The 15,293-nt window shown below is 32.6% G+C and overlaps 1 protein-coding gene across 2 annotated transcripts in view; it reads right to left on the reverse strand.

Annotated features, from left to right (window-relative positions):
- RPS6KA6 (ribosomal protein S6 kinase A6) overlaps positions 1-15,293 on the reverse strand; it is a 135,063-nt gene that overhangs the window by 64,784 nt on the left and 54,986 nt on the right. For both annotated transcript variants that reach the window (XM_012738662.2, XM_020284931.2), the window contains exons 4-6: positions 5,150-5,231; positions 4,392-4,472; positions 2,858-2,937 (exon numbers count right to left, since the gene is read on the reverse strand). In XM_012738662.2, the coding sequence (XP_012594116.1) occupies positions 2,858-2,937; positions 4,392-4,472; positions 5,150-5,231 (243 nt within the window). The remainder of the gene's footprint in view (positions 1-2,857; positions 2,938-4,391; positions 4,473-5,149; positions 5,232-15,293) is intronic.

A 15,293-nucleotide genomic window follows, 5' to 3' on the forward strand; every position in this document is an offset into this window, starting at 1 on the left:
AGTTGAAAAGGAAAATATTCTGCTCAACACATTCTATGAATCCAGAATTACTCTTATAGCAAAAACAGAGAAAAATACAAGAAAACTACAAATATCCCTCATGAAAAAGATGTGAGAATTCTTAACAAACTTTCAGTAAATATTATCCAACAATATACAAAAAGAATAACAAATCCATATTAAGTAGGGTTCATCCACAAATGCAAGGTCGGTTCAAATTTGACAATCAAACAATGTAACTCACCATATTGAAAGACTAAAGAATAAAAAAAAATATATGATGATCTCAATAAATGTAGAAAAAGCATTTCACAAAATCAAACATTTATTTGTGATTTAAAAAAACTCTCTAAAAATAGTAACAGAAGGCAACTTTCTCAACCCAATAAAGAATATCTGAAAATACCTATACTTAACTTTATAATTTATATGGAAATTATTCTTTTCCCTAAGATCAGAAATAAGGCAAGAATGCCTGCTCCCACTAATTATAGTCAACACTGAAGTGGAGGTTTAAGCCAATGTAACAAAGACAAATTAAAAAATAAATAATATCTATAATAGGAAAGAAGAAGGAAAGCTCCTTATTCACAGGTAACAAACAGAAAATTCTTTGAAATCTACAAAAAAGATGCTAGAATAAGTAAATTTACCTGAATTGTAGGATATAAGCTCAATATATGAACAATTAATTGTATTTCTAAGCAATTTAAAACTGAGATTAAGAAATCAATTCTATTTACAATAGCATCAAAAATAGGAACAATTTAGAGATAAATCTGACAAAAGATGTTCAAGATCTACACTCTTAAAACAAGACGTTGTTGAGAAAAATGAAAGAAGATACGTAAACAGAGAAAGATATCATGTTCATGTATTGAAAGATTCAATATTGTTAAAATGTCAATTATCTGCAAATTGATTCAATGCAATTTCAATCAAAAATCCTACAGTCTTTTTGTAGAAAGTAAAAAGCTGATTTTAAAATTAATAAGAAAATTCAATGGACCTAGAAGAGCCAAAATAACTTCAAAAACACAAGCAAAGTTCAAGAGAATTTACACTGCCTAATTTTAAGACATATTATTAACATAAAGGTACAGTAATCAGAACAGTGTGATATTGTTATAAAGACAAATGGATCAATTAACAGAATAGAACATCCAAAAATAGACCGTTCATATAAATGATCAATCGACTTTCAACAAAATGCAAGGTAATTCAGTGAAGAAAGGATAGTCTTCTTCCAATGATAATGCTAGAACAACTGGATATCTATATGCAAATAAAAGAACTTCAACACATACCTATAACATATACTAAAATGAACTCAAAATGGATCATATACCTAGATGTAAAACCTAAACTACAAACTCTCTAGAAAACATAGGAAAAAATCTTTACCTGAGATTATACAAATATTCTTTAAAGAGAACACTAAAAACACAATTAATAGAAGGAAAAAAAAGTATAAATCAGACTTCATCAAAATTAACAACTTCTCCTTCTCAACACTGTTAGGAGAATCAAAAGACAAACTGTAGTCCAGAAGAAAATATTTGCAAATAACACATGATCGAAAAAGCAAAACAAAACAAAAATACAAAAATAAAAACAAAAAACAAAACAAAACAAAATAACATAAGATCAAAGACTCACACCCAAAGTATATGAAAAACTCTTAAAAATCTATAAGAAAATAAACAATCCAATAAAATATGGTAAAAATATTTAAACAGACATTTTACCAAGAAGATAGATAAAGGGCAAATAAGTACATGAAAAGATGCTCAGCATCATTTGTCATTAGCATGATCTAATCGAAAACTACAATGAGATACCACTGCATACTTATCACATGTCCAACATTTTAAAAGACTACACCAAGTGTTGGCAAGGGTGTAGAGCAACTGAAAGTATCATATGCTGCTGGTGGGAATGTAAAAATTATATAACCGCTTTGGAAAACAGTTTGGTAATATCTTTAAATGTTAAAACAAACACCTACCATGACCCAGTCATTATACTCCTAGGTATTTACCCATGAGAAATGAAAACATATGTCCATACAATCACTTGTACATGAACCTTTATAGCAGCTTTATTGGTAATATACAAAAACTGCAAGAATGCAAACATCCATCAACAGGTAAATGGATAAACAATCATGATGTATCCATACGATCAGTAATACTACCCAGCAGTAAAACTAGATGAACTATTAATACATACAACAACATGAGTGAATCTCAAAATAATTATGCTGATTTAAATAAGCCAGACAAAAAAAAAGAGAATATATACTGTATGATTCCATTCATATAAACTCCTAGAAAATGCAAACTAAATAGTAACAGAGAGTAGATTCAGGGGGTTAGGGCAAGAGGAAGACATTACAAAGGGATACAAGAAAACTTTTGGGAATGATGGCTATGCTAATTATTTTTATTGTAATGACTGTTTCACAGGCATATACAGACGTCAAAATTTATCAAATTGTATACTTTAGTATGTGAAGTTTATTGTATGTCAATTATACCTCTATAAATCTATTTTTTAAATGAATAAATTAAACACTACAGTAGTATTTAGGTAGCTTGAGTAGCTAAAGCCATAGGCTTGCCCCTATCTACTTCATCCAGTTATTGATACTGTTCTTGTGCCTAAGAGAATAATGAGTTGCACAAATACCAAGCAGACAGAAAATACCATTAACTCCTACATTACTAAATACGACCCAATAAAAAAAATAATTAACATTTAAAATTTCTATAAGAAAATGTAATTAACAAAAGAACAAAAATGATTTTCTTAGTTTTGTTTCAATAAAATATAATAAAAATTTACAGATAATCACCTCTTTGGATAATCTTGTGAAGACGTCTCCTCCCCTGAGAAAATCCAATATTAAATACAGCTTCCCTTCTGTCTGAAAGGCTGAGTAGAAATTAGAATGTAGTAATAGAACAATCTTAAAGGCTTAAAAAGCTTAATATATTTGTTATTTAGTATATTTGTTTAGAATTTTATCTCTAAACCCCATAAAGCAATTAAGTATTTACTCACATGGTCGACTATTAGATAACAGTATCTCAAAATTAAATCCAGTGTTTAATCCAGCATTGAAATAGCTATAAACCCCTTCCCAGAATATAATCAACCTTGCATGTGGCTTTACAGAGAAACTTCTACCACTATTTTCCTAATTTATGAGGCATGTTCTATTGCAATTCCCTAAACTTTGCTCTCAATCATCTATTGAAAATCTACTAATCCTATAAAGTCCTAAAATCCTAAAATCTACTAATCCTATAAAGCTCAACAAAAAAGCTACCTCCTCTAATAAGCTTTCCAGAATTTCTCCCTTTTTTCATTTCCCTGTAGCATCCATACCCTCTTCCCCATCAGAATTACTTGCTACTACTTTTGAGATCTCATATTATATCTCCCTCATGGTACTTATTCCATTTTGATTTCTAAAATTAATTTATTTGCACGTCTGTATTCCCTATAGGTTATAAATTTCACAAGGTCAGAAATTTTTCCATTTCTACATCCCAGTGAATTTAATATAGTATTTTATATACAATAGGTGTTTACTGATTGATATAATGGAGATTCAAAAAGGTCATTACATACTACTACTTTTATCCATTAGGATAACAGGGAGTGAAAGAATAATGGGTGAGAACTCCATTGAGTACATATTTTAATGCATTATTTGTTAAAATTACACTAAGAATAAAAGCAATAGCTGCTACTCTTTTAAATCTAGAACATTGAAAGTGATGTAGTAGACTGTATCAGTGATTTAAAGACAGATATTATTTATTTCCCAGAGAAGCCATACTACATAATCTCATCCATATATTCAATTAGCAATGGAGCCACTATTCAAATTCAGAAATGTGACTCCAAAGCTCATGTTCTTTCCATTGTATCTACTGCTTCTTACTGGCACTCCTCTCTCTCTAAGTATATAAAAAAAAAAAAAACTCAAATAGACTAATATGATGACTAATAGACATGGTCTTCTTGAACAGACCCGTGGAGTAAGATCAATATAGTCATTATGAACATACAGTTGAATGTTTTACATAAATTACCACAATAGTTTATAGCCTAAGATCACTAAGGGTAGCTGATAGAGTACAGAAATACTATAACACAAGTAAGTAGAAGATACTCTCTTGTTACCTTAGTCAAGTTAACCAACTTAGACAAATGAAGGAAATATGACCAAAAGTTGAATATTGATACTTATTTCAGATAAATTAATTTTGCATAGTTGAATATATTAAATAAGTCTGAATTATGTATTTTATGTTATAGTACTGTCTTAAAGAAAATCTTAATTCTCTAATTACATAAATAAAAGAAATATTACATACCATAGTGCAATTTGACAATAAATGGATGATTTACTTCTACCAGTATATCCCTTTCCATCTTTGTTCGAACTCTGTCTCGAACTAAAAATTACATAAGGGTAGAATATATTACTCTTATGTAAAATTTCAGTAAAGATATATTCAATAATTTGTCAAACAAAAACATAAAAGTATAAAATATAATTTCCTAAGTGTCTAAATTTTTAGTCTACATTTCCTAGATAATAATGATCATATTCTCAGAAAGCCAATAAATTCAGTTTAGATTTAGAGATGGTTTTAAGTGGCTTAAATAGGTATTTGGCTAATATTCATTTATTATATATGTGTATTTAATTGTTCAAATGGATTTCTTAATTAAAACTGAGTACAGTGGTATTTTTATCACAGCCTAGAAAACTGTATATATAAGTATATGCAGGTGGTTGTACTTTCTCAATATACAATATTGACACAGACAGAACAGAAAAAAAAACCAAGAGTCTTGAAAGAAATGAGCAGAGATTAATCAAATTAATACATTTACTTTAAAGTAAATAACATATGTTACTTTTTCTAGCATCAAATTTTTAGCATGGTACACTCAGTAAATTAAGGCATATGCTAATATCAAATCTAGAAATATCTCTTACGGGCTAGAAAACTGTAACAAATATGAATGTTATAAAGAAAATACATCTACTCACCTTATATAAGCAACATATTTCTTAAAATAAGCATTGCCAAATTCTATTTTAATAAACTTTCTAATTTTCTACCTTTTAAAGAAGCTTTTTTTAACACCTTCATTGCATAGAGCTGCCCAGCATCAGGACCGGTCTTCTTTCTAACGAGAAAAACCTAATAGGGGAATAAAAAAATTAAAATGCATAGTTTAGTTATTATTGCTCTATGCATGCACACACCTGTATCGTTGCATTTTCTCTAATTTTATGTATACCTTTCCTATAATTATACCATCCCTTGATCTTTTATAAAGATATACCTCACCCTATAAATCACACAATAATTTATATTCTTAATATTTTCTCACTTTCCTTCATTTAGTAAATTATACTATGCATACATACGATTATAGAAAAGAAAATTTTAAAAATAGGTGACATGGTCCTAGACTTTAAGAAGTTTGTGATGTAAAACAGTGGTCCCAAACCTTCCTGATAGAGGAGATGGGTTTCCTGTAAAATAGTCTTTCCATGGATTGGGGGGGTGGGGGGTAGAAGGGGGTGTACCCATCTCAGCTCCACCTCAGACCATCAGTTATTGGATTCTCCTGGGGAGTGCATGCCAAACTGGATCGCCCCCATGTGCAGTTTGCAGTGTGGTTCCAGCTCCAATGAGGGTCTCATGCCCCTGCTGATCTGATTGAGGGAGGAGGGTAGGGCTCAGACAGTGATAGGAGCTATGGGGAGCAGCTGTGGGTACAGGCAGCGCTTCACTTCCCTCCTTAGCCACTTGCTTCCTGCTGTGCCACCCAGTTCCTGGCAGTCCAGGGGTTAGGGAATTCAGATATAAGAGACAAATAGCGTAACAAAACACTAAAATATATGACATAGTATTTGTAGCAATTAACAGATTCACCTATTAAAGGATCAGTGACTCACCTACCTATATTCTTATACTGCATGGGATGTCTGTTTTCTTCTATCCTGAAAGTAAAGCTTTAGATCAGACCTAAAGTAAAGGACCATTTCAGGCTTAGAGTTTTCACATTTATCCAGTGCAGTGCTTCTTACACTTTGTGTAGAAGAATCAATATTTCTTTTTCCCTTTCCTCCAATCCACTGCAAATCATACTTTTATAAAATATAATCAAAATGAATCTTTTAGAAAATGAAATTAAAAAGTCATACAAAATATGACCCTTTTTAATACTAATAGATTTCACAGGTATAAAATTACTCTGTCAAATTATTATTAAGGTTTCTAAATGCTTGCTTTCAGTTTTTGAACATTTCTCATAGTGAATTAGCAACAGTTTATACCTCACTTGGAGTATCCTAATCAAGAGAGTGCACATATTAATAAATGGTTTTTTTTCACTATATAAAACTATCTTTGGCAAAAAGAATAGAGGTTGAATTAAATCATCATCTTACAGATCACCACAAATATTGCTGTACTGAAAGGGCCAGCAGATTAAAACTATTACCCTATGTCACTTTTTTGTCTCAGTTCTAGTTTGAATTCTAAACAGATTTCCCCAAACAATACAGAATCCTGAGAAAGTGTGAGTATTACTATGTAAGATTTCAATGGTTTTATTCCATGGAGTTATTTTTACTGGATTTTTAACTTGGAAAGGAAGTTCATAAAAGTCCATGAATTTTCACTAATGAAAATGGTATGCATTTGAACAAAGGGTGTCAAATTTAAATATACAAATAATCTATCCTCAGTGTCCTTTATAATGGAAGTATTAGAAAACAAAATTGACATTTTATACCTTAACAGTACAAAATCAGGCTTTTTATTCATAGAAGTATATCATACAAGCTGGGTTAGATAGAACACACACACAAACTGGATTATCATGGGTCCTAAATGTCATATAATACCTATTAATTAAGCTATAGAAGCTACAACTCCAGATGCATATTTACTCAAGTGTTGGTTTTTTTTTTCAAGTTTTCAGGAGTTGGCAAAAAGATAGGCTTGTATGTGTTTGCACAGCTGATATAAGAGGCAGTGTTTAACCACTTTATAAAGTAGTAGATTAAATGAATTGTTACAATACACACACAAACACACACACATACACACATGCACACACACACACACACACACACAAAGACAAAACTAAGCAAATGGTATTAACCATAAGCACCAGGCTCAAAGTCTCCACTCAATTTTACTGACAATACCAAATAAATACAGGTAACCAGTTTCCTTTTTCTTACTCAAAATCATGGAATCAGGTGACAACAACAAAGGAGACAAGTCATTTTACTAGTGATCACTTCACCACCAGTATGAGGACTTTCTTGATCAGTATTTTCCAGAAAAGCAGTTCTAAATATTTTTGGTCTCAGGAATCATCTACAATCTTAAAAATTATGAAAGACCCCCAAGAGTTTTTGTATACTTGGGTTGGATCTCTTGATATTTACCATATTAGAAATTAGGACAGAAAAATTAAATATGCAAACATTTTTAAACAACCCTATTAAATTTGGGGCAAAGGACATGAACAGAAACTTTTCAAAAGATGACAGACTAACGGCCAACAAACATATAAAAAAATTCTGAACATCTCTAACCATCAGGGAAATACAAAGAAAAACCATAATGAGGTATCACTTAACTCCAGTAAGTATGTTTTTTTTATCAAAAAGTCCCAAAACAATAAATGTTGGCATGCATGCTGAGAGACAGAAACACTCATATACTGCTGGTGGGACTGCAAACTAGCACAACCTCTATGGAAAGTAATATGGAGATACCTCAAAGAGCTACAAGTAGAACTAATTACCATTTGATCCAGGAATCCCACTACTGGGCATCTACCCAAAGAAATAAAAGACATTCTATAAAAAAGATATCTGCATGTGAATGTTTATAGAAGCACAATTCACAATTGCACAAATGTGTAAACAATCCAAGTGTCCATCAATACATGTGTGGATTAATAAAATGTGCTATATGTATACCATGGAGTTCTACACAGTCACAACAAACAATGGTGATCTAGCACTTCTTGTATTACCCTGGATAGAGCTGGAGCCCATTCTACTGAGTGAAGTATCACAAGAATGGAAAAACAAGCACCACATGTACTCACCAGCAAATTGGTATTAATTGATCAACACTTATGTGCACATATAGTAGTAATATTTATTGAGTGTCCAACAGGTGGGAGTGGGGATGGGTAGATTCACACCTAATGGGTGCAGTGCACACCATCTGGGGGACAGACATGTTTGAAGCTCTGACTCAGCCAGGGCAAAGGCAATATACGTAACCTAAACATATATACCCCCACAATATGCTAAAAATAAATAAATAAATAAGCATTAATTTTTAAAACCTACTACATGTGAACATAAATATTTTATAAAGATAATTATATTTTCCAAAATAAAATAAAATAATGAAACACTTATTTACCTTTCTGCAAATTTCTAACATCTGCCTTAACAGAAGACAGTTGGATTCTCACACTGCTTGTTCATTCAATCTGTTACATTTGTTTTGCTTGAAGTATAGGTGGAAAATTAGGCCTTATAAGATATGATTTGGAAAAGGGAGGAGTATTTTAATAGCCTTCTCATCTAACTGTGGATACTGACCTTTGATGCAACAACAGAACCTAACAATGGCAGCTTCTTAAATGTGTGTTGCAATGGAAAATCTGAAACCATATGAATTAACTGTCCATATTCTGATACACAAAAATCCATTGGTCTACTTTGCATTTTGAATGGATTTTTGTACCTGTATCTGATTTGTTAATATCATGTGTTGGTCAACTGAAAAATATTGATTCACTTAGTCAGGCAGATCTTCCAAATGGTAACACAGCAATGTCATCAAAAAAGTCTTTACAATACTGGCATACCGTGGATATATTATGAGTTTTGTTCCAGATCACTGCAAAAAAAGCGAATATGGCAATAAAGTGAGTCACAAAAATTTACTGGTTTCCCACTACACATAAAGGTTATGTTTCCACTATACCATAGTCTATTGGGTGAGCAATACCATTATGTTTCAAAAAATGATCATACCTTAATTAAAATATACTTTATTGCTAAATAAATGCTAATGATAATCTGAGCCTTCAGCAAGTTGCAATCTTTATCCTGGTGGAAGGTCTGGCCTCAGTGTTGATGGCTGATGACTGATCAGCATGGTGGTTGATGAAGGCTGGGGTGGCTTTGACAATTTCTTAAAGTAAGACAACAGTGAAGTTTGCCACATTGATTGACTCTTCTTTTCAGGAAGGGTTTCTCTGTAGCATACAGTACTGTTTGATAGTATTTTACACAAGTAGAACTTCTTTCAAAATTGCAGTCAATCCTCTCAAACCCTGCCATCAACTAAGTTCATATAATATTCTGAATCCTTTGCTGTCATTTCAGTGATGTTCACAACATCTTCACCAGGAGTAGATTTCATCTCAGAAAACTAGTTTCTTTGCTCATCCATAATGAAGCAATTTTCCATTCATTCAAGTTTTATCATGAGATTCCAGCAATTCAGCCACATCTTCAGACTACATTTCTAATTCTAGTTCTCTTGTTATTTCTACCACTTCTGCAACTAATTCCTTGACTGAAGTTTTGAATCCCTCAAAGTCATCCATGAGGGTTGGAGTCAACTTCTTCCAAATGCCTGTTAAAGTTGATATTTTGATTTCCTCCCATGAATTTCAAATGTTCTTACTGACATCCAGAATGGTGAATCCTTTTCAGAGGTTTTCAATTTACTTTTTCTAGATACATCAGAGGAATCACTATTTATGGTATCTATAGCCTTACAAAATATATTTCTTAAATAATAAGACTTGAAAGTCAAAATTACTCCTTGATCCATGGGCTTCGGAATGGATGTTGTGATAGCAGGCATGAAAACAACATTAATGTCATTGGACATCTACATCAGAGTTCTTGAGTGATTAAGCACACTTTCACTCAGGCAGTAATGGTTTGAAAGGAATCTTTTTTTCTGAGCAGTAGATCTCAACAGTGGACTTAAAATATTCAGTAAACCATGCTATCAACATATGTGACGTCATCCAGGCTTTTTTGTTCCATTTATAGAGCACAGGTACAGTAGATTTAACAAAATTCTTAAGGCCCCTATGATTTTCAGGATGGTAAGTGAGCAGTGACTTCAACTTAAAATCACCAGGATCACTAGCCCCTGATAAGAGAGTCAGCCTGTCCTTCAAAGCTTTGAAGCCAGGAATCGACTTTTTCTGTCCAGATATAAAAGTCCTAGATGGCAACTTCTTCCAATAGAAGGCAGTTTCATCTGCATTGAAAATCTGCTGTTTAGTGTAGCCACTTCCATCAATTATCTTAGGTAGATCTGGATAACTTGCTGTAGCTTCTACATCAAGCACTGGCTGCATCATCTTGTACTTTTAAGCTATGGAGACGGCTTCTTTCCTTAAACCTCATTCTGCTACCATCAAACTTTTCTCCTGCAACTTACCCACCTCTTTTAGCCTTCACAGAATTGAAGACGGCTTTGGCTTAAGGGAATATTATGGCTGGTTTGTTCTTCTACTCAGACCACTCAAACTTTCTCCAATAAGGCTGTTTTTCTTCCACATCATTCATGTGTTCACTAGAGTAGCACTTTTAATTTCCTTCAAGAACTATTCCTTTGTACTCACAACTTGGTTAACTGGCACAAGAGGCTGACTTTTCTGCCTGTCTTGGTTTTTGGCATTCCTTCCTTAATAAGCTTAATCGTTTCAAGCTTTTGATTTAAAGTGAGAGATGTGAAACTCTTCCTTTAATTTGAACACTTATAGACCATTGTAGGGTTATTAGTTGGCCTAATTTCAATATTGCTGTGTCTCAGGAAATAGGAAGGCCAGAGGAGAGGGAGAGGAGAGGGAGTGAGGTGGGGGATCAGATAGTTGGTGGAGCAGTCAGAACACACATACCCTTTATTAAGTTTGCCATGTTACACAGACACAGTTTGTGGCACCCCAAAACAATGGTGATAGTAACATCAAAGATTACTGATCAGAGATTATCAGAACAGACATAATAATAAAATATGAAATACTATGAGAATTATCAAGATATGACACAGAGACTCAAAATGAGCATATGCTGTTGGAAAAATGGCTCCCACAAACTTACTAGATACAGGGTTGCTATAAACTTTCAATTTGTAAAAAACACAGTATCTGCTAAGCATAATAAAATGAAATGCAATAAAAAGAGGTATGCCCTATTAAGAAGATGACAAGGCCGGGCGCTGTGGCTCACGCCTGTAATCCTAGCTCTTGGGAGGCCGAGGCGGGCGGATTGCTCAAGGTCAGGAGTTCAAAACCAGCCTGAGCAAGAGCGAGACCCCGTCTCTACTATAAATAGAAAGAAATTAATTGGCCAACTGATATATATATAAAAAAAAAATTAGCCGGGCATGGTGGCGCATGCTTGTAGTCCCAGCTACTCGGGAGGCTGAGGCAGGAGGATCGCTTGAGCCCAGGAGTTTGAGGTTGCTGTGAGCTAGGCTGACGCCACGGCACTCACTCTAGCCTGGACAACAAAGTGAGACTCTGTCTCAAAAAAAAAAAAAAAAAAAAAAAAAAAAAAAAAAAAAAAAAAAAAAAAGAAGATGACAAGATCAAGGTAGTAAATAAAAATTTTCCAAAATTCTTTTTTCTTGAAAGCTGAGATTTTATCACTGATAAAAATATTGTCCATATGCATACCATGCTTTTGAGAATCACTGTTCTAGAGAATAGCTCTTAGTAAGATTGAAAAGAATGGAGTATAAAGAACAAAAAGAGGCATTTTTTTAAAAAGCCATTCTAACAGGGGTAAGATAATCAACGAAGAAAAAGAAGGATAGTCCAGACTTTTAGGAGACATTGTTACACAAAGATGCCATTTTTTTCCTAGCTCTCCTAACACTCACTAGTATCCCAATATGGCATCTAATAGAAACCACAATTTACAGTTCAGAGAAGTTAATGTTTATTTTCATAGCCTGATCTGTTTTTTTTTCTTTTTTAATTTTTTTTTCGGGTTTATGGGTGAACTTTTATAGCATAAGAAATTATGATTTCTCTCTGCCCTCTTCCTACAATCAACTACAAAACTAGTTACATGCCTTCAAGCTACTGCATGTAACACCATATATGTGAAAGGATTCTTTTCAGTTACCCTAATCCAATCATGGGAAACTCTCCAGAAGAGAAATGAGTTGCAGCAATATATTTTTTTTTCTCAATCACATGACTTTTATATTTTCCAATAAGAATACTAAATAACTGTAGTGAACTGGAAAATCACATATTTTTAAATGCTGATTGAAGAAAAAGGATCAAGTATAGGAAATTTTAAGATATAAGGATATAGTTTTAAAACTATCACTTAATAGTTCATCAATTATTTAAAAGAACAAGGGTTCAGTATCTTCAAAAATTCATTTTTAATAGTATAGTTAAAGGCTTTACTAACACAAATACAAAACTATCATCTGTTTCATTATCCATGAATGTTAAAATGTGTGCTTTGTACAAATATTATTTGGCATATGATAATATACTTGATATCAGTCAAAAGGTTGAAAAGCAATGGCATATGATATATAAGAAAGGCTACTCAGACAATTTCAAACATATTTTCATGGATTTGATTAAAATAATTAATGTAAATTGTTTGGTATACATTTCAACTCATAAAGTAATGAACATTAATACATGGTATACTTAGTACAGAATTTTATATGCACCTTTCATGATAATAATGAATGTGTCCTTAAATTTTAAGCTATATTTAGTAGGGTTCCTCCCACCATTAAATAGATTATAAAGATATTTAATGTTATAAGGCTTTTATATGGGCTAAAATCCTATTTATTGCAGTTTAACAATGGAAGATTTGCAGAAAAAACTTAAATAAGATTCTTCAGCCCAAAGTTCCTTGGAATTGCTCCCACATTTATCTGATTCACAGTCTTGGAAAAATTCCTGTATAGGTTCAGCATATAACAAGTCACACCTACACAATGCCTACGCAAATGATGTAATACTGACAAGCAAGTATGTTCACATCCCAGGAAGAAAAAGAAAGAGAGAAAGAGATAAAAGAAAAGAAAAGGAAAGGAAAGAAATGGAAAGGGAAAGGGAAAAGGAAAATGGAAAAGGGAAAAGAGAAATGAAAAGAAAAAGGGAAAATTAAAGGAAAGGAAAATGAAAATAAATAAAAAGAAAAAAAAAAGAGAAAATAAAGCCACCTCTGTAATAGCTCTTGGGTTAGTGAGTTGCATAAAGATCTCTATACTATATTTTAATATTAGGAATCTTCACAAGGCTTCAATAATAACCTTGTTAAACCAAAATTCCTGCACAGACAAAGCTGAGAGTTGCCTGAATTTAAGGACTATATTAACAACTTGTCAGCATGTTCCTATTTGAGAATATGTTACTGAAGACATTTTATTATGTTATACAGTATTTTCTTTATGAAGATCCATGAGAGCAATCTCTCTGGTCTGTTTGATCTGTTTCTACCTTAAAAACACTGTCAATAATCATACACTTGAATATACCAGTTTCTTTATAAAACTGCCAGCAACTTAAGTCTTCATTTTTGGCCCCACTTCTAAAAGACAAATAGACCCTTAGGTCATGCATATGTGAACAAAGTACAACTGGCTTCATCTATTCTTTCCTGTTCTGAGTTTTCTCTGTTTCTATCATCTTCACTATATATTTTTAATTTTATTTAGTATTCATCTATGAAAGCCTTAAATCCTTTCTGGAGCAAAGCTGGAGATAAATAAGTACTTACATCAAATGACAAAATAACTAGTTTTAACGGCTTGAAATGTCTGTCTGGTGAGATTTTTACTGAAGTCAAATATTTAAGCATACATACATTTGGGATATACATGTATAAAACTTTCCTTTAAAATTAACACCATAAAACAGCTGTATAGTGCAAAATAGTCAAAAGAATATTGTACTTTCAGAAATTTAAAATAAAGGTGTGCAGAATGCAAGAGCCTACTCTACAAGTCAGTTCTAAACTGACTTGTCAGTATAAACACTTGCCACCACCACCACCACTGATCTATTAACATTTCCTTCTAGCTTTTCTCTCCCCAGCACACTGTTCAAAGTCCTATTTCCTTGTCTTATATATCTCCTGTACCAATTCACTGCCAAGACATAATCCTTTTTTTTAAAGATCTGTTGGCTTTATTTGCAATTCTAGAATTGCACAGCACCTCAGTCTATGAAATAATATGAATGTTCCAATGAGCTGAGCAAAAGAGTCTGGCTTTACAGGCAGAAAATGACTGAAGAAAGCAGAAACAGAACAAAAAGTAGATTGGTCATTTCAAAGTTAATTTCCTTATAGGGTTTCAACAGAGGGAACTTTATTATCATTCCAGCTCAGATAAACTGGGCTCCTTCTGATTGGTTGTTGTGAATTTCCTATTTATAAGGGGAACTGGCCCATTTCACAGTTCAGTTTCATTATGTGGCACTTAGCACAAGTGATTTCATTCTGGTTTGTTCTAGTCTGCTGGGACTAGTACAGGAGGCTAGTACAAAATAATGACCAATCATAAACCTTGCATAGCAGGGTTAAATTACAGTATAAAATAATAGGGAATGAAAAAAAGAAAAATGTGATGCTTTCTTCCAAAAATTGGTTTATGGGGCTTTAAAATAATTTTTTGTATTGGGTCAATGATGAATTAGGATGTGGTATGAAAGAAAATAATAGCGGTCAGAGATATTTAGAGATCTTTTGTCCATTTTTAAATCAGATTTTTTTGTGGGTTTTTAAAAATCCATTTGTTTTGTTTTTTGCTATTGAGTTGTTTGGGTTTCTTATATATTCTGGTTATTAACACATTGTTGGATGAATAGTTTGCAGATATTTTCTCCCATTCTATAGGTTATCTCTTCATTTTGTTGATTGTTTCCTTTGCTGTGCAGAAGCTTTTTAAACTTGACGTAGTCCCATTTGTCCATTGTTGCTTTTTGTTTCTTGTGCTTTTGATTGCCCAGACCAACATTCTGGAGTGTTTCTCCAATGTTTTCTTCTAATAGTTTCAAAGAGCACTTGTGATTAAACAAAGCAAATTAATCAAATCATTTTGACATAATCCTTCTTAGTTTATTCTCTTTGTGCCCTGAAATATTTCATGTTATATATTTCATGTTATATTCTATACTGCATAGATATCAGGCCA

Source organism: Microcebus murinus, chromosome X (genome assembly GCF_040939455.1).
Source record: "Microcebus murinus isolate Inina chromosome X, M.murinus_Inina_mat1.0, whole genome shotgun sequence".
NCBI lineage: Eukaryota > Metazoa > Chordata > Mammalia > Primates > Cheirogaleidae > Microcebus > Microcebus murinus.